The 27,556-nt window shown below is 52.5% G+C and overlaps 2 protein-coding genes across 2 annotated transcripts; one reads left to right on the forward strand and one right to left on the reverse strand.

Annotated features, from left to right (window-relative positions):
- Positions 1-46: 46 nt before the first annotated feature.
- Positions 47-8,269, reverse strand: Prrg2 (proline rich and Gla domain 2). Its single transcript, XM_051149677.1, is given in 7 exon segments — positions 47-246; positions 557-622; positions 624-683; positions 3,097-3,247; positions 6,517-6,556; positions 7,106-7,281; positions 7,652-8,269. Coding segments are annotated over 7 exon segments (597 nt in total). The 5' UTR covers positions 7,737-8,269; the 3' UTR covers positions 47-227.
- A 9,843-nt stretch (positions 8,270-18,112) lies between these two features.
- Nosip (nitric oxide synthase interacting protein) lies at positions 18,113-21,745 on the forward strand. Its single transcript, XM_051148507.1, has 8 exons — positions 18,113-18,246; positions 18,614-18,719; positions 19,182-19,263; positions 20,330-20,489; positions 20,572-20,684; positions 20,756-20,943; positions 21,037-21,145; positions 21,523-21,745. Exons 1-8 carry the CDS (start codon positions 18,177-18,179, stop codon positions 21,592-21,594), a joined length of 900 nt encoding a protein of 299 aa, XP_051004464.1. The 5' UTR covers positions 18,113-18,176; the 3' UTR covers positions 21,595-21,745.
- Positions 21,746-27,556: the final 5,811 nt, after the last annotated feature.

Here is a 27,556-nt window from a genome sequence, read left to right on the forward strand (position 1 = left end):
TCACGTCTGGTCCGAGTTTCCCAAGAGGCCTGCCCACTAGGAGGGGCAGGGGCATGCGTGTACCCGTGCCCGGCGGAAACACGTGTGTGACCGTAGACCTAGGGTCCGACGACCCTGACTCGCCCACGGACACACTGAAGCCCCAGGGGTCAGAGAAGCCGGCGACTTCCGGAATCCGCTACGAATCAGGGGCACAGTTCGGAGAGCCCGCGCTCCGGAGCAGGTCTTCAGTGAGGCCTTCTGAGGCTGCCGCGGGTGGGGTGGGGGGTTGTACAGTGCAGAGTCAAACAGCCCCCCACCCACCAAGACCACACCGACCCGCCCTTGGAGCCTCAGCCAATCCTCAACCCTGTAGGCACAAGCCCCACCTTCCAGAAAAGCAGCACCCCTGCAAGGCTGGTCCACGCCCCTATAGACAATTGCGTAGGGCCCGCCCCGCCCTGCAAGCCCCGCCCCACGTAGGTTTCCCCAAAGCGCCAGGCCCGGCCCTTGGGGACCCGCCCCTCCCACACGTTGCCTTTCCTCGCGCCACCCTAGGGGAAGCCGGGCCCTTTACCTGGAGTAAGGGGGCGGAGGGGCGTCGTGTACCCCAGAGGCTGCTAACGCCTGTTCATAGGTGGGGAGGGCCTGGGGGTAAGGGTGGAGACTGGGGCGTCGTGGGACTCAGGGGGATGAGTACGGTCCTGGGGACAGAAAAAAAAAAAAAAGTATGGTTTGTATAAAACCTACGTTGGAGCCAGGCGTGGTGGCGCACGCCTTTAACCCCAGCACTTGGGAGGCAGAGGCAGGCGGATCGCTGTGAGTTCAAGGCCAGCCTGGTCTACAAAGTGAGTCCAGGATGGCCAAGGCTACACAGAGAGACCCTGTCTCGAAAAACCAAAAAAAAAAAAAAAAAAAAAAAAACCCTACGTTGGAGTTGGCCACACACTTGCTGCTCTTGCTGAGGACACAGGTTCCATTCCCAGCACCCACGTGGGGGCTCACAGCCATCTGTAACTCCAGTGATAGAGGACCCGTCCCCCTTTTGTGACCTTCGATGGCCTCAGGCACATAAAACGAAACTTTAAAAGAAAGAAAGAAGCAGGGCAGTGGTGACTCATGCCTGGAATCCCAGCACTCGGAAGTCAGAGGCAAGTCGATCGCTGGGAGTTCAAGGCCAGCCTGGTGAGTCCAGGACAGCCATGATAACATAGAGAAACCCTGCCTCAAAAAACCGAAAAAACAAAAAACCAGGGGTGGTGGCGCACGCCTTTAATCCCAGCACTTGGGAGGCAGAGGCAGGTGGATCGCTGTGAGTTTGAAGCCAGCCTGGTTTACAAAGCAAGTCCAGGATAGTCAAGGCTACACAGAGAAACCCTGTCTCATAAAAGAAAGAAAGAAAAAAAATGAAAGAAAAGTACATACCAAAAGGTTACAGACCAAGAGGCCGACTGAGGGTGTGAAGTGACAGAGATGGAAAGGAGAAAAAGTGTCTCAAAGGACACCCTGATGGACAGGCAGATGTGAAAATGAACCTGAGTTTACACCATCATCCACAGAAACACCCTGATGCACCAGATTAACAGGAACCTCAGGTAGACAGAAAGCAGGAACAAACAGGACAAAGCGCAGTAGGTCCACACAGAGGAACACAACACAGCAACACTGCGTCTCAGAACTCCAGGCAAAGTCTCTCAGGCAACCCTTCCACCCCCGCTGCATGCGCGAGTGTGGGATCCCATGCGTGAGCCGCCACGCCCAGCTTCCAACTCTGTTGTTTTTAGTTGGTTTTTGGTTGGTTTTTGTTTTGGGGAGTTTTGTTTTGTTTTCTAAGACAGGGCTTCTCTGTGTAGCCTTGGCTGTCCTGAACTAGCTTTGTAGACCTCGAACTCACAAAGATCCGCTTGCCTCTGCCTCCCAAGTGCTGGGTGGGATTAAAGGCGTGTGCCACCTCGACTAAATCGGTTATTTATATTGTGTCTTTATATTTAAATTACAGTTATGTATTCTGTGTTCGCACACATGCCCACACACAATGATGAACAGAAACCAACACAGGGGAATGTGTTTTCTACTTCCATCATGTGGAACCGCTGAACAGAATTCAGGTTGTCAAGTTTGGGAGCAAACTGCTTTACCCACAAAGCCGTCCCCTACCCAGGACCCAGGCCATCCTTAGTCGCAGGTCTTCCACTACTGATCTATGCCCTCACCTCTCTGTTCACATTTAAGTTACCAAGGCTAGCCTTGAACTTACATTTTATTTATTTATTTATTTATTTATTTATTTTTGTTTTGTTCTATTTTTCCAGCCTTGGCTGTCCTGGACTCACTCTGTAGGGTCTGGAGAAATGGCTCAGCAGTTAAGAAGACTGACTGCTCTTCCAAAGGACCCAGGTTCAATTCCCAGCACCCACTTGGCAGCTCACAATTGTCTGTGACTCCAAGATCTGATACCCTCATGTATACATCCCATTTTAGATCCTCCTGCCTCTGTCCCCAGGTGCCAGGATGACAGGAATGAGCCACCATGATACCCGCCTACAACCATCAGGCAGCCTAGGACACTGCTGCCGCCAAAGACATACCTAGGGCCATGCGTGGTGGCACCTGTAACCCTAGCACTCGGGAGGCAGAGGCGGGCGGATCGCTGTGAGTTCGAGGCCAGCCTGGTCTACACAGTTGAGTCCAGGACAGCCAAGGCTACACAGAGAAACTCTGTCTCGAAAAATAAACAAACTAAAAAGCCCAACTCAGAGCTCATATAAACAGCGCTGTGACCTGTACCCATGGAGCAGACTACCTTCGGACAGCTGTCACTCACAGCCTGCAGAGCGCCTCTGTGAGTTCTCTGTGTGTTCGAGGCCAGCCTGGTCTACAAAGTGAGTCCAGGACAGCCAAGGCTACACAGAGAAACCCTGTCTCGAGGGGGAAAAAAAGAACCGTTGTATATACTGACCAGATGACAGCAATGGCCACAGTGGCTTGCCATAGGTCCGACGTTCCACTCTTCATCACTGGTCTCTTGCTCTTTAGCCCACCTCCTCAGATCAAGCTTTCTCCTTCCCCCTTTCTTCCCCTCCTCCCGTAGCCCCCTCCTTCCGGAAGACCCCTTACTCTTGCAGACAGGACTCCTGGACTCCGAGGTGATGCCGCCGCCGCCGTCGGTATTGCAGGTACCAAAAGGCTCCCAAGCCAGCGAGCACGATGAGCAGGATGCCGCAGGTCAGTCCCACTGCCAAGCCTGCCACGTCCACGCGCCCACGCCCTGCGGGGTAGAGGGCACCGCCGCCGACTCAGTACCACCACCTCCTCCGACAGCTGAATACCTTTCCCGAAGAGCACTGGCCAAGAAAGCAAGGGTCCCTTCCTGCTCCCGAAAATTCACTGAGATCTGAGTAGGGGCTGCTGACCCCAGACCTGTCCGCTCAGCGACTTAGGAAGGGGGGGGGGGGGGGGGGGATCCCGTGGTGGAATTCTGTCTGATAGTGAATTCAAGGTCAGCCTGGGTAAGTTAGTGAGACCCTGTCACAAAACAAGAACTGAAGAGTTTGAGATGCAGCTCAGTGGTTGGGCCGGTGTCCTGCAGCAGCATACTAAAGGCCCCGGGGTCTCATCCCCACCACTGGGGGAGGGGAAGAACCGAAGGAAGAGAGGACGCTGTATAGTCCGTTTAAACTGAACTGGTCAGTGGAGCACCAGAAGGGCCGTTCCCTAGGAAGGCCCCGACACGCACAAGGACAGAAAGTCTTCATCTAACAGGATGAATCAGGCGCCAACCTGAAATATTGAGGTGTCAAACTTACATGAAGCTATGTCTATGGTGCAGACCCCTTCAACAAACTAGGGAATCAAAAAGAGACATCAGCATCCCCACCCTCAATTTTTGTTTGCTTTTGGCTCTTTTTATTTTTGTTTATTATTAGGATTATGATTATTTTCTTTCTTTCTTTCTTTTTTGGTTTTTTGAGACCGGGTATCTCTGTGTAACCTTGGCTGTCCTGGAACTCTCTCCATAGACCAGGCTGGCCTCGAACTCACATAATTCCACCTACTTCTGACTCCCAAGTGCTGGGATTAAAGGTGTGCACCCCCATGTCCAGGCGGAATTTTTAAAATTATTTATTTATATTTTATGTGTGGGGGTGATTTGCTTGCATGTGTGTCTTGTACCGTGTGCATGCCTGATAACCTACAAAGGCTAGTACAGGAGCTGGCTGCCCTGGAACGGGAGAGTTTCAGATTGGATTAAAGGCCTGTGCTACCACCAGGGAACTTCTAGCTTTAAAAAAGAGATTTACTAGAGGCAGGTGGACTGCTGTGAGTTCCAGGCCAGCCTGGTCTAAAAAGCCCAGGACAGCCTAGGCTCCACAGAGAAACCCAGTCTTGAAAAAGAGAGGGGGGGGGGGAGGGATTTACTGTGGGGCGTGGTGGCTCACACCTTTAGTGCCAGCATACTCGGGAGGCAGAGGCAGGTGGATCTCTGAGTTCGAGGCCAGCCTGGTCTACAAATCAAGTCTAAGACAGCCAAGTCTGTTACACAGAGAAACTGTGTCTCAAAAAACCTAAAAAAAAAAAAAAAGAGAGAGAGAGAGAGAGATTTATTTTATTTCATGGGTATATGAACCATATTCCTTCCTGGCGCCATAAGAGGTCAGAAGAAGGGTGCTAAGTGTCCTGGAGCTAGACTTGATGACTGACCACTACATGGGTGCAGGGAACTGAACCCAGACCCTCAGCGAGAGTGGAAAGTGTTCTTAACCCCTGAGCTGTCTAGCCCTTGCTGCTGATTTATTTTGTTTGGTTATTTCGTTTGGTTTTTTTGAGACAGGGTTTCTGTGTGGTAACAGTCCTGGCTGTCTTGGACTCACTTTGTAGACCAGACTGGCCTCGAACTCACAGAGATCTGCCTGCCTCTGTCTCCCGACTGCTGGGATTATAGGCATGTGCCACCACGCCTGGCCTTACTGTTGATTTAAAAAAAAAAAAAAAAAAAAGGGTACCTGAGTGTATTCGTGTATGTAGTAACCACAGTTCACAGTTCAACCTAGGAGTCATCTACTTTGTTATTTTTTTAAATTTCATCATTTATTATGTGTGCCTCTGTGTGGGGGGGCACCTGTGTGCCACATGTGTTTAGAGGTCAGAGGACAATATGCAGAATCCGTTCTCTCATGGTACCATGTGGTGTCCAGACACTGAATGCAGACCATCTGGCTTGGTGACAAGCACCGTCACCTGCTGAGCTGTCTCACTGGCCTGCCTTGGTGTTTTTGAGACAGGGAGGAATGGGGGGGGGCGGTCCTCTCATTGGGCTGAAGCTCACAGACCTAGGCAGGCTGGTTAGCCAGTGCGCTCCATGGGCCCTCCCGTCTCTGCTCTCAAACAGTGGGATTACAGAGGTATATCAGTCTCCCCCCCCTCCCCCAACCCCTGTAGAGTCTGGGGCTGTGCGCCAGGCAGGCACTTCACCAAAATGAAGCATCTCTCCAGCTCTCAGTTTTGTTTGATTGAGACAACAAGTCTCAAGCTGGCCTCGAGCTTGGTATGTAGCAGAGGCTGGCCTTGAACTCATAATCTTTCCCCTTCAGCCTCTGGAGTAGCTGGGGGTGCAAGGCCAAGGCCAGGGCTATCAGATCAGGCTACCTCCCATCCCCACCCGCACCCGGCTTTTAGGGCTTTTAGCGTGCAGTGGGAAGATGGGTCTCCCAAAGTCTGGCAGATTTCAGGTGATCCAAGGAGCCACTGGGTCTTGCTAAGATTGTAGTAAAGGAAGCTATCTCCCTAGCAACCAGTTCCATTGTGAGGACTCCAGTAGAGACCGAGGGCCTGTTGCTAAGGTGCATCCACCCCTAGCAACCAGGCCATGAGGGGGTGGGGCAGCTGGTGCCCAGAGGGGGGTCCTCCAGCTGGGCAGGAGGCCCTGGTCCTCCAGCTAGGTATGGTTGCTAGGGAGAAGGCCTCCTTAGCAACCAGGCAGGCTGTGGCTGGCATGGGGCTGTGGGGGAGGGGAAGCCAGCCAGGTAGTGCTTCTGGCTTCCTCAGTCTGGCCTGGCTAGGGCCCTGTTGCTAAGGAGCAGCCCCCCTTAGCAACAAGGCTCAAGCCAGGATGAGGGCTTCAGAACTCAGAGGAGGGGCTGGACAGGTGAGAATGGCCAGGCTTCCTGCCCTACCTCTGTTGCTAGGGAACAGTCCCACCAGCAACAACCAAGATGCTTTTAAGGGGCTGGGGGGCGGCTCTGGTCTCTAGAGCAAGGCCCAGGTGTGTTTGTCCTTCTGATGGGCCCCATGACAGTAACCCCTTGTCCCAGCCACCCACCCAACATGTCCCCACCCTGAGGACTTGGGCCCTCTTATGAATGTGCATGAATGCACTGTGCTGGGTTTCTCAGACAAGGGCCATAGTGAAAAGGGAGGAGACACCTTGTCAGTCACCTCTGAACAGCATGGGATTGGAGGGCAGGTGGCCTTGTATATATTGAGGGGACTTTGGATTGACCGTGTCCACGTCAGAGCAAGAGGGCTGGGCACACTCACCTCCCTTGCCGTTGTACTTATAGTTTTCCCAGAAGCGTTCCTAGGATTGGAGGGGAAGAGAAGAGAAAAACAGCAACTAAACATGCAGAGTCACTGCCCCCCACAACAACTAATCCTCCCTGACATGGCCGCCCACAACAACCAATCTACCCTGACATGGCCCCCCACAACAACCAGTCTACCCTGACATGGCCCCCCTCAACAACCAATCCACCCTGACATGGCCCCCCTCAACAACCAATCCACCACCCTGACATGGCCCCCCTCAACAACCAGTCTACCCTGACATGGCCCCCCTCAACAACCAATCCACCCTGACATGGCCCCCCTCAGCAACCAATCCACCCTGACATGGCCCCCCACAACAACCAATCTACCCTGACATGGCCTCCCACAACAACCAATCTACCCTGACATGGCCCCCCTCAACAACCAATCCACCCTGACATGGCCCCCCACAACAACCAGTCCACCTGACTTCTGAGACCCCGAAGAGGTGGAGAGGGAGGTGAAGGCTGGACACCCCTGATCCTTAACACCTGGACAAGCCAGAGAAGCCCTTGATGCCAGGGTCCTCTGAGGCCCTCACCGTTTTTGTGTTGTCCTCAAAGTATTCCCGGGCCTCCTCCCAAGAGCATCTCTCCTCCAGACACTCCCGTTCCAGGTTCCCAGGGGTCAGCAACTCCAAGTCCCAGTGGTTAGCTCGAGGAAAACGCTTGTGGTTAACTAGGAAACTCTGGGCCTCCAGGGGATCCAAGAAGATGTCAAGAACTAAGGATAAGGGTCAAGAGCACAGAGTCCTTAGGACTGGGGACAAAGAAGATAAAGAGCTACATGGGTTCTAGCAGTTAGTGCCAGGGGCTGGGTCTGAGCAATAGGGCCAGGGTCTGCCCCATAGGGTATGCAGGAGGAAGACTGGAGCCTGGAGTTCTCTTTCTGAAGGAGGAAGGCTAGGGCTTGGGCTTGGGGGTGTGAGGGAAAAGGCCGAAGCATGGACTTTTGGGTCTGAGGGAGGGCTGGGGCATGGACTTCCTGGATCTGAGGGAGAAGGATCGGGCTCCGGGAAGCCAGCAAGTATCCTGGGTAGGGGAAGGCAGAAATTAAACCGCCGCAAGGCTCTTCCCCAAACACTCACCTTGGTTTTGCTCTCTATGAGGTAAGGTGTCCAGACAGGTGGCCAATCCCATATAGACTAAGAGCAAAGGAGGGTGGCCCCTCATAGTTTATGTGAATTCCCAGATGACAAATGCCTGCCGAGAGGTACGTACGAGGCAAGGACTCCCTGCCTGGACTCTGCAGTCATGAACGAAGATAAGAGCAAGCACTCAGCCTGGGTCCCACACCAGACACTGTGGGGCTTTAGCAACGCATCTGAACCCTCAAAGCAATGCTAGCCCGCCTGCCACTCTACAGCCGAGGAACCTCTGCTGCCGGGTGATAAAGTCGCGTGTCTATTGTACCAGGTATTTGAATGTCCGAGGAGGATTTCAGAGGTGACAGTGCTAGCCCAATGAGGAGCACACAGTTGCCGAGGCTATACTTCAGCACCCACCACAGACCTAACGCAGTAGGCGTTTAAACAGGTTCCTCTTCAGTCCTGGTCCCTTCCAACCTGGCAGATTCCGGTCCAAGTCAACCTCCCTCTGTCCGCTGTTGCCCCATCCACCCTCAGAGATCAAAGATTACAGGACAGACCAGGTGTCTATTTCTAGGTCTTGAAAGCTTGAGGGGACAAGGCCCTGAGATCGAGGACCAAGGGTCCCAAGTTTCTAGATCCCAGTCGTGGGGAGTCAGGACACCAGAACCCCCGCCCCCAAGTTTCTCTGAGAGCATTCATTCACTTACCTGCCCAGACCTGGGAGCCCTGCCTCTGACTTCTTTAATGAAGACCCTCTAGGTTAGCAGTAGCCAGTTGTACAAAGGGGTGGGGAGGAGGAAGGGGGAGAGGGAGGAGTGGTGCTCCACTTCAGTAACTAGGCCCGGATCCGGCAACTAGTAGGGGGCGGGGCTATTAATTACCTGCTTTGGGAGGGACTCAGGTAAGGGACAAAGTACTTAAAGGGACCTTAGGACCAAAGTCTTCAGAGATACAGCTCCACATGCAACGAGCAAGGCTTTCCTACGCTATGCAGGGACCTAGGGGGCTTTATTAGAGCCTGTTCCTACGTCTTCTCCCAGCCCGGGTCTCTCTTTACAGACAACTTGCTTGGCAGAGCCCCGAAAAGAAATCTTGGTTCCCTGGAGGTCTACAAACTGGTGGGAACAGAATGCTTTGGTTCCTAGAATAACTGGGCGTTACCACAGTCAACCTGTTTCCTGAGGGTAACTTGAACAGCTTGCCCTCATGATCTTTGACTATCGCTCTTAACTTGATCGTCTCTTAAGATGCAACGGAAAAAGTAGCTGTATATTTGGGAAAGTGGGTATCAGAATCCCTGGGCGAAGGAGTTAGTCCTGAAACTCAGACCGCGCCGCTCTCCGGGGAATGCCTAGTACAGGCTAAGCTGTCTCGGATAGTTAAGTCACTTTCGCTCACCGGAACCTTCGAGTTGTCTCTCACGTTTCCGGGGGGTGGACGAAAAGAAGAAAGCACCTCCTAAGCCAGAAAAATCGCCTCCGAAACTAGGGGCAGTGTTATTTCCGGTTTCTACTGAGGGCGGAAGTGGGAGGAGTGGGAGTGAAAAAAAAACCACAACAGTACTTTCTTCCGGTTCGGGACACAGTTGAAGCCACGACAAGTCGGAGAACCGTTTGCGAGGTGAGTTGCGGGCGGCGAGGGGTCGCGTCGCTAAGATCCTTTTTTTCTGTGGGGGATAGTTGGAGTTCTGAGGGACGTAGGATAAGGTTTCGCACTCTGATTCCCGGTCAATCATTAACAGGGCGCTCTTGGAGGCCCTGGCTTAGAAGCTGAACTACATCTCCCAGCATTCCTTTTAACCACTCACCCTTATCCTGGCAGCTCTCAGAAACTAGTTCCTCAGTGGAAAAGCGACCTGGCCCAGTGCAGAGAAGAACGTTGGAGTCCCTGGTTAGTGGGAATTGAGGCAGGATACCTTTTCTTGTTTTGTTTTGTTTTTCGAGACAGAGTTTCTCTGTGTAACAGCCCTGGCTGCCCTGGAATTCCCTCTGTAGACCAGGTTGGCCTTGAACTCACAGCGATCCGCCTGCCTCTGCCTCCCAAATGCTGGGATTAAAGGCGTGCACCTTCATCGCCCGGCGCGAGGCAGGATTCCTTAATTCGTTTCAGTTTTCCAGACAATGGTGAGGAGGAGGGTGCCGCTAACACTAATTTATATTATTTTATTTTATTTTGTTTTTCGAGACAGGGTTTCTCTGTGTAGCCTGACTGCCCTGGACTTGCTTTGTAGACCAGGCTGGCCTTGAACTCACAGAGACCCGCCTGCCTCTGCCTCCCGAGTGCTGGGCTTAAAGGCGTGCGCCACCACCCATCGCCGCTAATACTTATGCCCAAATCTTGAGATTAAAAAGTTTATACTCTGCCGTATATATATTTGGTTATTTTTGCTTTTTTCCCCCATTTTTCGTTTCTTTTTCTTGGGGGGGGGGGTTAATTAATTTATTCAGATTACAACTCAATTGTTATCCCATCATTTGTATCCTCCTATTCCTCCTACCCTCCCGCTTTTCTTTTTTTGTTTTGGTTTTGTTTGTTTGGCTTTTTCTTTTTTTTCTCAATGTAGCCCTGACTATCCTGGACTCACTTTGTTGACCAGGCTGGCCTTGAACTCACCTGTCTTGGCCTCCTGAGTGCTGGGATTAAAGGCGTGCACCACCCATCCCAGCTTCACCACCTCTTTTTTGAGACAGGGTTGCATGTAGTCCAGGCTGGAGTCAAATTTCATTATATGTCTCTGTAGGGAGATTACTGTTTATTTAAACTGGATGTGGGGACATCTTTAATCCCAGCACTGAGGAAGTAGAGGTAGGTGGATCTTCCTGAGTTTGAGGCTAGCCTGGTCTACATATGGAGTTCCAGGCTAGCTAGGGCTATATAGTGAGACACTGTCCCCAAAAGAAAAAAAAAAAGAAAAAGAGAGTTTGCTTTTATTTTGTGTGAATGGATTTTTTGCCTGTGTTGTGCTGTGCACTCCATATGCATTCTGTGCCCACAGAAGCCAGAAGGCACTCAGGGCGCCTGGAGCTGGAATTACAGCCGGCTGTGAGCTGCCGGGTGGGTGTTAGGTATTAACCCAGGTCTTCTGGAAGCGCAGCCAGCATTTTTAGCCATGGCACTGTCTCTCCAGCCTCTTGGTTTGTTGGTTTGTTTTGTTTTGAGACAGGGCAGCACAGTACTGAAATTACAAGCATGCATTCCCCACTCCTGGCTCATGTTCTTATTTCCAGTGAGCTTCCCTGGGATATAATTTCACGTAATCTATACTTTACCCACTTAACAGCAAACAAGTCAGCAATTTGTAGGACATTCACAGAGTTGCGCTGACATCACCACTGACAATTTTAGAGCGTGTTCTCGGGGCGTGGTAGGCCACACCTGTAATCCCTCCAGTCTCAGGGCATCCAATGCTGTCTTCTGGCCTCCAAGGGCACTAAGGCAGCCACCTGCTACCGAGGAACCACTCAGTGGTTAGAGACCACAGAGCCTGAAGTGCAGGGTCACTCTCAGGTGCATAGAGACTCAGAGGCCAACCTGGGCTACATGAGATCCTATCTCAGAACAATTTGAGGACATGTTTAATAACTCCCAGAAGAATCCTATCCCGCATTCTCTGCCACTTCCCGTCTCTCCCACCCCAGTCCTAAGGCCTATGAATTTGCCTCATGTGCACATTTCTCCTCGGTGCAGTCACGCAGGGTGTGAGTCATGTGACTGGCTTCTCTCGCTCAGCGTGTTGCCTCAGGATGGTTCCATGTTCTGTCCTGACAGCCTGTTTGCGGATGAACAGTACTGTCGGATGAGATGCACCACGCTGTGTTCCCCCCCATCACTTGATGGCCCTTTAAGGATGGAGCCCTTTGTGCTCCTCAGCTGTTGCAGGTGCTACTGCTGCTGTAAACATGCGAATTCAGGGTTCGATGGATGTGTTCTCACATTCCTCGGGAGCAAAATCCACTGGAGGGACTTCCTCTTCAGCGGGGTGTGTGTGTGTGTATTTCTGGGGATGAAATTCAGAATGTGTCTCTCTGAGTGTGTTTGGGTGGCTAGAGGAAAGCCTTGTCCTCTCCCTGGACCTGGAGTTATACCTAGTTGTGAGGTACCAGCCATAGGATGCTGGGAACACAACTCTGCTCCTTTGCCAGAGGAGCAAGTGCCTTTTTGTTTCGTTTTTCGAGACAGGGTTTCTCTGTGTGGGATTAAAGGCATGCACCACCACTGCCCGGGCACCAGCAAGCCCTCTTAATCTCTGACCCATCTCTCCAGCACCAGTCTTTGTTATTTGTTTGGTTGATTGGTTAGTTTTTGTTGTCGCTGTTTGTTTTAAGACAGGGTTTCTCTGTGTAGCCCACTGTCCTAGAACTTGCTGTGTAGGCCAGGATAGCCTCAAACTCACAGAGATCCATCTTTGTCTGTCTCCTGAGTGCTGGGGTTGGAGCTGTGTACAGCTTTGTCTGGCTGGTCCGGTTTTGACCTGGGTACTGGGATCTGAACTCGGGTCCTCATCCTTGTGCGAGAAGCACTTCTTTTTTTTTTTTTTTTTTTTTTTTTGAGAAGCACTTCTTAACTGAGCCATCTCCCCAGCCCCGTGCACAGGCTCTGAGCTCTTAGCCAGGGGCATACTAACTAACTAGTTACTAATACTGTCATCATTATTTTGGTTTTGGATTTTTGAGACAGGGCTTCTCTGTGTAACAGCCTTGGCTGTCCTGGACTTAATCTGTAGACCAGGCTGGCCTGGAAGTCACAGAGATCCGCCTGCCTTAGCCACCCCAGTGCTGGGATTAAAGGCATTCACTACCACGTCCAGCTCGGGTTTTTGTTTTCTGCAGCAGGGTCTTGCTGTGTGGTCTAGGCTGGCCTTGAACTCCTGAATCTCTTTATCCTGGCCAACCAAGACTGGCCAGGAACTCAGTGGACATCCTCCTCCTCCTGACTTCACACCCTCGACTCTCCAGGGCCTGAGGTACCACACCCTAGTTGTTCAGGAAGGCCGACTGGCAGCTTGTGCACTTCTGGTGATAGACTGACATGGGGCCTCAAATGGTCTTTGAATGTCTGTGACCCCCACCAAAGTCCCATGTGAAAAATGCTCTTTGGGTCTGGAGAGATTGCTCAGCAATAATAGGGCCTAATGTGAGACTTCAGCTCCAGGGCACCTGATCCCCTCTTCTGGCCTCTGGGCACCCACACATGTGTGACAAAACATACACACAGACATCTACAAAAATTTTTACAAAAGCTTTAGAAAAACGTGCCCTCCCTATAGCTGTTCCTCTCACTTTAAAGAGGGAGTGTTTCCCTAGCCTAGCGGAATCCTGTATCGTGGCCAAGAGACACCAGCCGCCCAGGGCCAGATTCTGCTCTGGGCAAGGCAGTTGGCCACCAAGAATAAAGCAGGGATTTGCCAATAAGGTCAACAAAGGGCAGAAGCCAAGGGGACCGGGAAGCGGGTGGCGGGTGGGTGTGAGTGAGAGCCAGCGGCAGGTGCAGGAGGCCTGGGGGCTGGGAAGATGAGAAGAAGCCTGGCAGGCAGACCCCAAGGGGTCCTGGTGGCTGGTGTTGAGGACAGCGGTCTCTTCACAGTGGCTGGAACGTGGGTGCGCACGCTCGCTGCACTACGCAAGGAGCTGCATTCAGAACACGTTGCCACACTGCCTGAGCTGTCCTTGAACTTACCCTTTAGCCCTGGCTGGCCTCGTGGTGCTTTATATAATTTATGATTTGCATGTATGTACGTGAGGGTGTGTGCTTACAGCCATGGCAGCCAGAGGGCAGCGTTTGGGAGCCTTTTCTCTCCTTCCACTGTGAAATCCTGGGAAGGGATTCAGGTCATCAAGTCGCCAGGCTTTTTCATAGAGCACTTTCCCACACTGAGCCATCTCATGGCCTCTGCCGCCCTTGGGGCACACTGACTGCAAGGGACAAAAGACACCCTCTTAGAGAGAGGGAGGTGTGTCGGATACCAGCTAGGGTGGCATCAAACTGAAATCTGCATTGAGGGCTGGAGAGATGGCATCCCGTAATCCAGGTGACCCTCAATTGGTTCCCAGCATCCAAGTAGGCTGTAACTGGAGGGCTCTCTGAGGACCACCCTCTTCTGGCCTAATTGGGACATCTGCATTCACATGTTCATACACACACACAAACACACACACACATGGACACACACGGACACACACTACTTAAAATTAAAGCTGGTGTGGTGGCACATGCCTTTGATCCCAGGACACGAGAGTGGATCTCAGTAAGTTTGAGGCCAGCCTGGTCTACAGAGTTCCAGGACAGCCATGGCTACAGAAAGAAACCCTGTCTTGAAAAACAAAACAAAATTAAGTAGAAAAAGAATCTCCGTGTTCAGTGTATGTAAATGTACCGGAAAAACAAAAGCTGACGCCAGCAGGAAGGGAGACAGGGTCAGAACTGGGATGCCTATCCCTCAAGCTCTGAGTAGGGCAAGCACTTCAAGCCAGCCAGAAGGTGGAGATACAGTTGTCTGGACCACTGGGTGCTGCCTACATCCAGAAAACACAGTGGGGGACCCCCTCTGAGCACTGGGGTGCTACCTGTGTTCACCTTCTTTCCTCATAACACACCCTCCCTGAGAATGAGACTCAAGGGCGTTGGTCCCAGGCACCTTCCTGCTTCTCCTTCCTGGGTGCTGGGATTTTAGGCCTCACCTCACCCGTCCTCGACAGTCTATTAGAGTCAGGGTCACAATGACACTTTCCAGCTGTACCTTGAATTCACTCTGTAGCTGAGGCTGGCCTTGAATTTTGGACTTTCTTTGTAGACCAGGCTGGCCTGGAACTCACAGAGATTTGCCTGCCTCTTGATTTTTGAAAAAAATTATTTATTTATTATTTATTCAATATTCTGCCTGCACGCCAGAAGAGGACACCAGATCTCATTATAGGTGGCTGTGAGCCACCATGTGGTTGCTGGGAATTGAACTCAGGACCTTTGGAAGAACAGCCAGTGCTCTTAACCTCTGAGCCATCTCTCCAGCCCAGATCTTGATTTTTTTATTTATTTATTTGTTTTAGTTTTTCAAGACAGGATTTCTCTGTGTATCCCTGGCTGTCCTGGACTCACTCTGTAGTCTAGGCTGGCCTCGAACTCACAGAGATCCGCCTGCCTCTGCCTCCCAAGTGCTGGGATTAAAGGCCTAAGCCACCACCCCGCCAGCCAGATCTTGATTTTTTTAAAAAGAGGTTTGCAGCGGGGCGTGGTGGCGCACGCCTTTAATCCCAGCACTCAGGAGGCAGAGGCAGGCGAATCGCTGTGAGTTCGAGGCCAGCCTGGTCTACAAAGTGAGTCCGGGATGGCCAAGGCTACACAGAGAGACCCTGTCTCGAAAAACCAAAAATAAAAAATAAAAAGAGGTTTATTTATTGTATGTTCATTGGTGTTTTTCCTGTGTGTGTGTCTGTATGAGGGTACTACATCCCCTGGAACCGGAGTTACAGACAGTGGAGAGCTGCCCTGTGGTTGCTGGGAATTGAACCCTGGTCGGGTCTGAAAGAGCAGCCTCTGAGCCATTTCTCCAGCCCCACCCCAGATCTGCTAGAATTTCTGTGCACTCCTGTATTGTCATGCTTGTTTCGAAGATGCAAGTTGACTTTCATGCCCCTGACACAGGACTTCATCTTTACAAGAGAGGCCAAGGGAGCCAGAGCATGGCCAGAATGCTTACCTGAGATACCCCCACCCCATACCCACCCACAAGGTGGTATTAAAACTTGTGGGTCATGACCCCGCTGGGGGTTGCATATAACAAACATATCCTGCCTATCAGACACTCACATTATGACTCATAGCAGTAGCAAAATTCCACTTATGAAGTAGCAACGAAAATACTTTTATGGCTGGGGGTCACCAGCACGTGGGGTCGCGGCAGAAGGAAGGTTGAGAAACCGCTGCCATGGGCAGAACTTGGCCCTGGACTTGGGAGCTGGATTCTGGAGCATGGTCTTTCTCAAGGTCAGGGTCCTCGTCTCTGGCATGTACACGTGTGCAGGCGTCTCTTAGCCATTGAGTGTCTGTAAAATCATCCAGACCTGCTCACCCAGGCTGCATGTGACTGACACCTGTCCGTGGATTCAGGGCACACCCATTTCTCTCCACGGCCCCCTTCACTGCCTCCAGGAGAGTTTTTACATATCATATTGGTGTGATGTCAGGGACCACAGGTGCTCAGATTTTCCAAACTAGGGCCAGGCACAATGATGCAGGCCTCCAATCCTAGTGGAGGTCAGAGGGCAACTTCCAGGACTGTTCTCTGCTTCACAGCTCAGGTGAGCCCCGTCACTCCCTGGGTCATCTGCCTTCCATTGTTTGGTTTTTGAGACTGTTTTACAGTGTAGCCATAGCTGGCCAAAAATTCTCTATGTAAAGATTTGTTTTATGTGTGTGAGCATTTTGCAGGCATGTATGTGTGTCTGATTCCTCTGGGGTCAGGGAGGGCATTGGGTTTCTTGGAAATTAGAATTACAGGTGTCTGTGAGCCACCATGTCAGTGCTGGAAACTGACTCCAGGTCTTGTGCAAAAGCAGCAAGTATGGTTCTGTTTCAGAGGACCCAGGTTCAATTCCAGCATCCGCATGGCTCCAGTTCCAGGCCATCTGACCCTCCTCTTCTGGCCTCCCTGGGCACCGCACATGCAGGTGGGTGCACAGACGCACTTGCAGGCAAAGCGGTGGTCCCGGCTGGCCTTGAACTCACTGCGAGCTCATGAGGGGCTGTGGGCTGTCTCCTAGGGACAACATTTCTCAGCTGAGCTGTGCTTGGTGACAGTTACAGGAAACCCTGTGGGGAAGGTGTGAGGAGAAACCATCTAAAACTCCAGCTTCAGGAGATCTGACCCCGCCCTCCTCTGGCCTCTGCGGGCACCAGGCACACAGGTGGTACACAGACATATGCAGATAAAACACCCAGACACATAGAAATCAGTCTTTAAAAAGTTTTATCTTTAAAAATTTTTTTTACACATAGAAATCAGTCTTTAAAAAGTTTTATCTTTAAAATTTTTTTAACTTTTTTTTTTTTTTTTTTTTTTTTTTTTTTTGGTTTTTTGAGACAGGGTTTCTCTGTGTAGCCTTGGCCATCCTGGACTCACTTTGTAGACCAGGCTGGCCTCGAACTCACAGCGATCCGCCTGCCTCTGCCTCCCGAGTGCTGGGATTAAAGGCGTGCGCCACCACGCCCGGCTTCAAATTTTTTTTAACTTTATTTTTATTAATATGTGTTTTGCCTGAATGTCCATGTGTCCAGGAAGTCAGGAGAGGGGTCAGAGCCTCTGGAATTGATGTACAGGTGGTTGGGAGCCACCATGAGGGTGCTGGGACTCTAGAAGAGTGGCCACTGCTCTTAACCACTGAGCCACCTCTCCATTCCTGGGGTTGGTGGCATCTGCCTGTCCTGTCTAGGACACCAGAGGTAGAGGCAGGACGATAGGAAGTTCAAGGCCACCCTCCACTTCATAGCTTAGGTGGCCAGCCTGGGCTTCTTGAGAGCTGGTGTGGACAACTAGTGGGTGTAGCTCTTGACCTGCCGCTCCTTGCAGACCGCACTGTCCGTCCACAGCATTTAAAGGGGACCGTCATGCCACGGTCAGACTGCAGCCACAGTATGAAGTGAGGACATGCCTGCTGGGCAGATAGAGGATGGACCTAGAACTTTTTTTTTTTTTTTTGAGACAGGGTCTCACTGTTTAGCACTGACTGTCCTGGAGCGCACTCTGTAGACTAGGCTGGCCTTGAACTCAGAGATTCTCACATCTGTGCCTCCTAAGTGCTGGGATTGAAGGTGTGAGTCACCACTGCCCTGGCCATGATTTATTCTTTTAAAGTCAAGGTTTCAATTGGGTTGCAAAAGTGTTAACTTGTTTTGTTTGCTCATGTAGCCCAGGCTGGCCCCCAGTCACACTGTAGATGAGAAGGACTGTCAACATTTGCCCTTCCTCCCCCTCCCAAACGCCAGGGTCACCAGTGTACACCTGGGCTTACTAACATAAGCGTGAGAGGTGAAAAGCACATCTGGAGGGCTGGGAATGCAGCTCAGTTGGCAGAACGCCTGCCTAGGGAGAAGCGCCAGGTCAGATCCTCAGCATGAACTGCATAAGCCTGTCCTCGCAGCATATGAGAGGCTGAGGCAGGAGGTTTGCACGGAATGCAAAGTAGCCTGGGCTACAGAGTGAGATTCCATTTTTAAAACATAAAGGTGCCGGGCAGTAGTGGTGGTGCACGCCTTTAAATCCAGCACTCTGGAAACAGAGGCAGGAAGAGTTTGAGGCCAACCCAGGCTACATAATGAGACTCTGTCTCAAAAACAAAAGGAAGTGGTCCTGGCGCTGCCTGGCCTGCCCTCGTCCCCGCTTCAGACCCATGTACTCCTGAGGTTTAGCCCTGACCTTTATGTGAGTCAGACAGGCCTCTGACCTCAAGCCCGGGGGGAGGGGTTGTTCTTGTTCTCTGTGAAGGTCCTGGGGTCACCCCAGCCTGCCACTTCCCCTCTCTGCCACAGGATGACCCGGCACGGCAAAAACTGCACTGCAGGGGCTGTGTACACCTACCACGAGAAGAAGAAGGACACAGGTACCACCTGGAGGGCCTCACCCTCGCCTCTCTGTCATCCTCCGTGGGGGTGTGGCTTTCTACACCTCTGTTGTATGGAGTTCTGCCTTTGAGTGGCCTGCCCCTGCCCCACCTATACTAATGATGGCGACCATAGGCAGCGCGGCCCATCATCCCATGTCAGTTCCCCCTCCTCCCAACCATTCCTGGGTACCAGCTTTGCAGAAAGGAAGGCTGAGAGCTACGGTGGCTCCCACCCCAGGGAGAGGAGAGTAAGACTGACCTGTGCCTTCCTCAGGCCCCACTCAACCTCCATGCTTTCCTTGGGCATTTGGTGAAAGGCACTTCCCTGTCCCTCCCTTCACCACAACCTTTTTTCTGTCGCCAGCGGCCTCGGGCTATGGGACCCAGAACATTCGGCTAAGCCGGGATGCTGTGAAGGACTTCGACTGCTGCTGTCTCTCTCTGCAGCCCTGCCATGATCCTGTAGTCACGTGAGCCGGGGCGGGGCTCAGAGGGCAGAGGGGCAGCTGGTATGTGGGGGTTTAGCAGTCGCTCAACCTTCCAGAGCCTCAGAGCTCTCACCAGAGACAGGGCAGGCTTTCCTCCACCACAGGTGCTGCTAGCTGCGGCCGGCTCGGTGGGTACAGCACCTTCTCCTAGATGCCTGGAGCTCTGGGTTCATCCCAGCACCACAGAAAACCAGGTGCAGTACACACCTGTTGTCCCTGCACTTGGGCAATGCAGACAGGGGGATCAGCAGTTCAAGGCAAGCCTTACTACATAGTAGTTTGAAGCCAACCTGAGTTGCAGGACACCGTGTCTCAAAAGAAAACAAAAAGAGCTGGGCTGAAGGGAGTGCTATGGAAGATGCCACCTAAGGATGCTCAGTGGTACCCCAGGGTGAGAGTGGATGCCCCCGTGTGACCCATGCTTTCCTCATCTGCTCTCTGCAGCCCAGATGGCTACCTGTATGAAAGGGAGGCGATCCTGGAGTTTATCCTACATCAGAAGAAGGAGGTCGCCCGGCAGATGAAGGTGATGGGGTCCGATCGCAGCGAAGAGACACAGCGGGCGGGGTCCCTGCCTGGAACCCCATCCACCTCCTCCCACTTCTCTGTAGATAGATCCTTCCACTCAGCTCTCGGCCCAGGCAGCACCTGTGCTGACCTCCTGTAGGCCAGGGCCTCTGGGCGCACCTGCTAACCCCGCTCTAAGAACCTGTGACTCTGGTGTGCGCTCTCAGACTCCCTGCCGTGTCCGCCCTGGACTGCAGCACCTGCGGCAGTTTGCTCTGCTCTCCTTGGCACCAGGCACTCGGCGGATACTGTCTGTGGCCGAAGCCTGCTTTCTACCTCTGGCCTCAGGCATGCTCAGTGCCTGCTCCCCAGCCTCTGTGTCTTCCCCACAGCCCAGTGGCTACCCAGACTCCCCCTTACATGGTGCCCCTGTTGGAGGCCTTCATGGCCTCAGGATTGTCACCACCTCATCAGCCAGGTGACCCAGCGAGCCTCTGCCGATGACTACTTGACACCTGCTGGGCAGGACTGAGGAAGGGGCATACCTTACCTGTTCTGGTCACACTGTACTAATTGTGGACTTCTAAGCCACCCCCACCCCTAACCTCACCACAGACACACAGGACAGGTTCACTGGATAGTTAGCATGTGTACTGAGTGCTTACCATGTGACCTTCAGAGTCTATGCATGTTGGCCACATTACCTTGTGGCTAGACATGTGGTTCAGTATGTACCACTAAGCAGCCAGGCCTCAGCACCGCTCAATAACCAGCTGTGGTGGCGCGATTTGGTTGGTAGAAGATCCTCAGTTCAACCCTTGGCTGCGTAGTGAGTTCCAGACCAGCCTGGGCTACGTGAGCCCCAGTCTCAGCAGGCAGACTGAGCCCCCCCCCCCCCCCCCCCCCCCCCCCCCCACCACGGGTTCTGAACCGCCAGGGCCACCTTAGCACACAAAAGCCCCAGCAGCTCTTGCCAGGCCCTGCAGGACCACTCAAGGCTCCATCCTCCCACTGGTGGGCAGGGTAGGTACCAGGCTGGCCCCAGGATGCTAAGCCAGGCCCTACCCCCAACCCCCCCCCCCCAGGCCTATGAGAAGCAGCGAGGAGCCCGGAGGGAAGAGCAGAAAGAGCTCCAGAGAGCTGCAGCGCACGACCAAGTCCGTGGCTTCCTGGAGAAGGAGGCAGCCATCGTGAGCCGGCCCCTCAACCCCTTCATGCCCAAGGCTGCCACCACGCCCAACACAGGTAACAAGGAGCCACCTGCCCTTGGTCGGGTCTTCACGGAGCAGCTTCCTGAGGCGTGTACCCCAGCTTCTCCCTCCCACAGATGGTGAGCAGCCGGGGCCCAGCGCCGGATCCCAGGGCAAGGACAAGGCGCTGCCCAGCTTCTGGATTCCTTCCCTGACGCCCGAGGCAAAGGCCACCAAGCTGGAAAAGCCGGTGAGCTCCCAGATGTGCGCCACCCCTCCTCCTCCTCACATCCCCCTATTGACCTTTGCCTCTGCCCGCAGTCCCGCACCGTCACCTGCCCGATGAGTGGAAAGCCGCTGCGCATGTCAGACCTGACGCCCGTGCGCTTCACGCAGCTGGACGACTCTGTGGACCGGGTGGGGCTCATCACACGCAGCGAGCGCTACGTCTGTGCAGTGACCCGAGACAGCCTGAGCAACTCCACACCGTGTGCGGTGCTACGGCCCTCGTGAGTAGGGGGCGGGGAGAAGAGGTTGGAGGGGTCCGCGGTGCCCCCACCCCACCCCCGGGGCCGATCTCAGCACTATGTCTTCTCCTGCAGTGGGGCTGTGGTCACCCTGGAGTGTGTCGAGAAACTGATCCGGAAGGACATGGTGGACCCTGTGACCGGGGACACGCTGACAGAACGCGACATCATCGTGCTGCAGCGGGTGAGCTGCCCTTACCCCATCCTAGCCTGCACTGCTCTCTGGTGTGCCAGTCATGTCTGCCCTGGTCTCTACCTAGCCCCTTATAGCCCACCCCACACACACACTCCTGTTTCCCCAGAGCACCTTGGCATTTTTGCGGGGGTGGGGTGGAGTTGGTTTTTTGAGACAGGGTTTCTCTGTGTAGCCTCGGCTGTCCTGGACTCACTTTGTAGACTAGGCTGGCCTCGAACTCACAGCGATCCGCCTGCCTCTGCCTCCCGAGTGCTGGGAGCCTTTTTCTTTCTAATGCTCCACTCCATTTTCCTGCGCATGCCCTGGGACTCCAACCCCCACCTATCAAGAGGCTCCTCCAACTTGTTCTTTTCTTTCCTCTCCAGGGCGGCACAGGCTTTGCAGGCTCCGGTGTGAAGCTCCAGGCGGAAATGTCCCGGCCCGTGATGCAGGCCTGAGCTATGACCTAATAAACCTGCGTATGAACAGACTATGCCTGTTTTCTCACTGTAGTCAGGAGCTGCAGAAAGAGTGGGCGTGAGTGCGGGACTCTCTGCCCCAGAGCCCTCAGCTCCTGGAAGCTGACTCAGTCACTTTTGGCCGAGCAGGAACCCTGGCAACATGAGCCTGTCAATCTAGTCTCCTTCAGCCTCAGGCAGAATGTGGGAGAGGTTCCTCTTCCCAGGAAGTGCAGGGCTTAGGGTGTAACATAGTCCCAGGCTAGCTGCCTGCAGGCTGACGCACGCAAGCACGTGAGCACGCACACCCTGCCAGACATGGACCTGCCCCTTCCATGCACTCCCACCAGGGGTCCTCTGGCACACTCCAGCCCATCACTTCATATGCAGTCCTGCCCCCCCCCCCCCGCCTCCCCACCCCAACACCTGGAGCCCATCTCTCAAGAATCCAACTTCCCTGAAAATGTCCAGCTTCCTCTGCACCCCCAGGCCCCCTAACCCTGTTCAGAAGTGACACGGACCACCCTCAACCCCAACTCCATGGGCAACTTGGAAGTTCCCCATATTCTTCTTTCTTTTTTGGTTTTTGTTGTTATTGTTTTGTTTGTTTGTTTGTTTGTTTGTTTGTTTGTAGACAGGGTTTCTCTGTGTAGTCTTGGCTGTCCTAGACTCACTCTGTGGACCAGGCTGGCCTGGAACTCACAGCGATCCACCTGCCTCTGCCTCCTTGAGTGCTGGGATTACAGGCGTGCCCTATGGAGGAGTTCCTTTAATCCTCTGTGCATCCGGAGTGGTGGTGTGTACCTGTAATCACCGCGTTGTCCCATGTTAGCAGAGTGCATCAGGGCACTTGGATCTTTTCTGTTTGCATAACCTGCTGCTTTGGGTATAATTTTGGTAAGACACTGTCGCTTGTCCACTTGTAGCCACTAGAGGGCAGCATGCCGCCACCAGGAAAGGCTGCACGTGGGGCTTGACTTCCAAGACTTGCAGGAAAACAGCAGCCAAGATAAGGATAAGGATAGAGAGCTGACTGTGACTGAGGGGGACCTCCTCCTCCTGTATATGCTCATAGGGTATCAAGTTTCATAGGGGAGGGGAGTAAGGGGGAAATGGGAGGGAGGGAGGAATGGGGAGGATAGAAGGGATGGGATAACAATTGAGATGTAATATGAACAAACTAATAAAATATATTAAAAAACAAAATAGCTGGGCTGAGGTGCCTCCACCGCAGAGTGCACAGGCTGGGGGACCTGAGTTCACATCCCTGAAGTCGCAGCCCCAGAGGCAGGAGGACCCCTGGGGCTTGCTGGCCAGCCCCACCATCCTGATGCAGGTCCAGTGAGGCCCTCTTCTTCTCACAAAGGAATGTAGACGCTAGTTGACACCCAGCCCTGGCCTGTGGCCTCACAGGGACACACACAAAACAGCCAGGATGAGGGGACATTTGGAGGACCCCACCCTCAGAAAATGCAAAGCCAATGGGGAGAGCCTCAGTGTGTGTCTTTTAGCTTGGGACAGGGTCAAGCCTTGCCAGGAGTCACTGCCAAATGCCAGTGGAGTTCCAAGCCAGGCCTGGAGGTGCACACCCATCACCCCAGAATTCCAGAGTGTGATGCAGGAGGATTACTTCAAATTCAAGGCCAGCCTGGAAGGGAAGGAGAGACAGATAAATGAGGAAAGAGGAAAGCTAGGGAGGTGCCCAACTTTGTTCTGTAAAATCTGGCAGAACACACTAGAACCATACATGCTGTATGGGATCTCACTGCCAGAAGCCTCCCAAGCAGCAAGGTGTGGCGATGCACTCGTGAAGCAGAGGCAGGCGGGTCTCTGTGAGTTCGAGGCCAGCCTCATCTACAAAGTGAGTTCCAGGACAGCCAGGGCTGCACAGAGAAACCCTGTCTCAAAAAACAAAGCCTCACAAGGCCGGAAAGCCTTGACTAAAGTATAGCAGAAAGCTGACAAGTAGGTACATCAAGTCACCAGCTTAGAAGAAATGAATGTGGAAGCCGGAGATGTGGCTCTGCAGTTGAGAGCACTGGCTGAGCCGGGTGGTGGCACATGCCTTTAATCCCAGCACTTGGGAAGCAGAGGCAGGCGGGTCACTGTGAGTTCGAGGGCCAGCCTGGTCTACAAAACAAGTCTAGGACAGCCAAGGCTACACAGAGAAACCCTGTCTCAAAAAACCAACCAAACAAACAAAAAGCCCAAAAACACTGGCTACTCTTCCAGAAGACCCAGGTTTCATTGCCAGCACACACATGGCAGTACACAACCATCTGTGACTCAGACCCAGGGCATGGCACATCCACTTCTGGCCTCTGAAGTCTCTGGACACATGTGGTACATAGACATATGCAGGCCAGACATGTGTACACATTGGTAAGTTCTTTTTAAAGAAAAACAATTTTCGACCCAGCGGTGGGTGGTGGCGCACGCCTTTAATCCTAGCACTTGGGAGGCAGAGGCAGGCGGATCTCTGTGGGTTCGAGGCCAGCCTGGTCTACAAAGTGAGTCCAGGACTGCCAAGGCTACACAGAGAATCCCTGTTTCAGGAAAAGAAAAAGTAAACAAGATGAACTGCCTTGAGAGATGCCTTGCATAGGTGAACAAATGCCCTGTGATTTCACAGGCTGGACCACACTGGGAAGCAGCCACCCTTCATAAGAGCATGTTGACTTCTCAGGCCGCGGATGCTTCTGGCACAGTCCCAGCACTCGCCAGCAGGGGGCGAGCACGCCTTTCAGGTCCTTGTTTTAAGTAACTGTTTCTGCTCTGGAAGACACTGCTTAGGTCAAAGTGCACTTGGAGACTCTGGGGTCCCTTGATCGGACTTGTACGTCGAAGTCTTGAGATGCTTCACCCCACGCCGACCAGGGACCCAGAACTTCGTAAGGTTCTGAGGTCCACCATGCCAGTGCTTTCCTTCAAGATTCCAAACTCGGGCACCGAGTGTGGTGGCGCATGCCTTTGATCCCAGCACTCCAGAGGCAGAGGCAGACCGATCCCTGAGTTGGAGGCTAGCCTGGTCTACAAAATGAGTCCAGGACAGCTAGGGCTACACAGAAAAACCCTGTCTATGAGAGAGACAGACAGACAGACAGAGACAGACAAGGAGGGAGGGAGGGAGGGAGAGAGGGAGGGAAGGAGCAAGAGATAAGTTGTGAGGCCAACTGGGAGGTGATGGCACACTCGTTTAATCCCAGCACTAGGGAGGCAGAGGCAGGTGAATCTTGAGTTCGAGGCCAGTCTGCTCTACACAATGAGTTCCAAGACAGCCAGGGTTACATAATGAAACCCTGTCTCGAAAAACAAAAAACAAACAAAAAAAATTTAAAAGTTCTGGGTCCAATCTCAGGCTTAGAAGTGAGCACTTTACCCACCTGCTGACTAATGTTATGTCCACTTAACATTTGGGAAGAAAGGACGTCTCATCTATCTGTCTACTATATGCGTAGGTGTCTTGCCAGTCTTTGTTTTTGTTTTTCAAGACGGGGGTTTCTCTGTGTAGCCCTGGCTGTCCTGGACTCACTTTGTAGATCAGGCTGGCCTTGAACTCACAGTGATCCATCTGCCTCTGCCTCCCGAGTGCTAAATGGTGGCATTAAAGGCATGCGCCACCATGCCCGGCTGTCTTGCCTGTCTTTGTGTATCTGTGAAGACGTCAGATCCCCTGAAACTGGAGATATATAGACAGTTATGAGGTGCCGTGTGGGTGCTGGGAACTGAACCCTGGTCCTTTGGAAGAGCAGCCAGTGCTCTTAACCGCTGGGACATCTCTCCAGCACCTGTTTTTTTTGTTGTTGTTGTTGTTGTTGTTTTTTTTTTTTTTTTTTTTTTTTTTTTAGACAGAATTTCTCTGTGTAACAGACCCTGGCTTTCTTGGACTCTGTAGATCCACCTACCTGCCTCTGGCTCGCGAGTGCTGGGATTAAAGGCGTGCTCCTGTTGAAAGAAGCTTAATTGAGAAAATGCCTCCATAACTTCGGTATGTGAGCAGAGCATGGTGGTGGACACCTGTAGTCCCAGCACTCAGGAGGCAGAGGCAGGTGGATCTCTGAGTTCAAAGCCAGCCTGGTCTACAAAGGTAGTTCATGACAGCGAAGGCTACACAAAGAAACCCTGTTTCCTCAAAAAACCAAAACAAATTTTTAAAAGTTTTTAAAAAGCATTGGTATGTGGACAAATCTGCGGAGCATTTGATTGATGATGGATGTGGGAGAGCACACCCCATTGTGGGTGGGGCCACCCCTGGGCAGGCGGTCCCGGATGCTATCAGGCTTTACAAGCCATTGGGAACAAGCTAGTGAGCAGTGACACTCTGTGTCCTCTGCCTCTGTTCCTGCCTTGCCTTCCCTTAGTGATGAGTTGTGATCTGTCTGGAATAAACTCCTTCTTCCTCCATGTCTTTTCCTCATGGTGTTTTATCAATGCAGTAGAAAGCCCTAAGACACCCGCTGAGCCATCTAGCCAGGCACCTCTGCCGCCATTTTTTATTGGATTTTCATTTATTTTATTCCTGTGAGTGTATATACTTGTATGAGTGCCCTAAGAGGCAAGAAAATGTATCAGATTCCTCGGGGACAGAGTTACAAAGCACTTGTGAGCAACCTGCCATGGGTGCTGGGATCCCAACACTAGAATCTCTTTTTATTGCTGATCCATCTTTCCAACCCCCATCCGTGTGTGTGTGTGTGTGTGTGTGTGTGTGTGTGTATGTGTGTGTGTGTCTGTGTGTCTGTGTGTCTGTATGTGTAGCCTTGGCTCCTTTGTAGACCAGGCTATCCTCACATGCTGGCAGTGGTGGTGGTGGTGGAGGCAGCGGTGGCAGCAGCGGTGGCGCACGCCTTTAATCCCAGCACACGGGAGGCAGAGCCAGACGGATTTCTGTGAGTTTGAGGCCAGCCTGGTCTACAAAGTGAGTTCAGGCTACACAGAGAAACCCTGTCTCAAAAACAAACAAACAAACAAACAAACAAAAAGATTTGCCTGCCTATTTCTAGGATTAAAGATGTTCACCACTGCCTGGCTTGCTTGTTTGTTTTTGCACACACCCCTCTTTTAAAATTAAAGTATAACTACATCATTTCTCTCTTCCTACCTCCCCTCACAGGGAGGGGGAGTGCTTTATTTTGTAGCTCAGGCTGGACATGAAGTTCCAGCAATCCTCCTGCCTCAGACTTCTGGAGTGCTGGCATTGCAGGCACACATCACTCTCAGTTCAGCTCAACGCAGCCCACACCAGGCTCTCCTCCCTCATTCCTGGCTACTCTGTTATCAGAACACGTATCACCAGGCACCTCACTGAGAACTGTGGTTGTTTCTTTTGCTGCGGGTTTGTGTTTCCCCCACCACCCTGTGGCCTTTGAAGGGCGGAGCTTCCTGCCTGGCTTTCCTCTGTGGCCTCCAGGCTGCTGGCTTTATTCTCAGTCCCTGGGAACACCCGGAGATGTCCACGAACACCCGTCTCCCATGTCCAAATGCCCTACACCACTGGTTCTCAGCCTTCCTAACGCTGTGACCCTTTAATGCAGTTCCTCATGTTGTGGTGACTCCCAAGCATAAAATTATTTCCACTGTTACTTCATGATGGTAACTTTGCTACAATTATAAATCACAATGTAAAGCCGGGCAGTAGTGGTGCACACCTTTAATGCCAGCACTTTGGAGGCAGAGGCAGGTGGATCTCTGAGTTCAAGGCCAGCCTGGTCTACTAAGTAAGTCCAGGACAGCCAAGGCTACACAGAGAAACCTTGTCTCGAAAAACCAAAACAAACAAAAAGAAAAAACAAAACAAAAAAATCCGCAATGTAGAGCTGGGCGTGGTGGTGCACGCCTTAAATCCCAGCACTCGGGAGGCAGAGTCAGGTGGATCGCTGTGAGTTTGAGGCCAGCCTGGTCTACAAAGTGAGTCCAGGATGGCCAAGGCTACACAGAGAAACCCTGTCTTGAAAAAAAAAAG

Source organism: Acomys russatus, chromosome 7 (genome assembly GCF_903995435.1).
Source record: "Acomys russatus chromosome 7, mAcoRus1.1, whole genome shotgun sequence".
Classification (NCBI taxonomy): domain Eukaryota; kingdom Metazoa; phylum Chordata; class Mammalia; order Rodentia; family Muridae; genus Acomys; species Acomys russatus.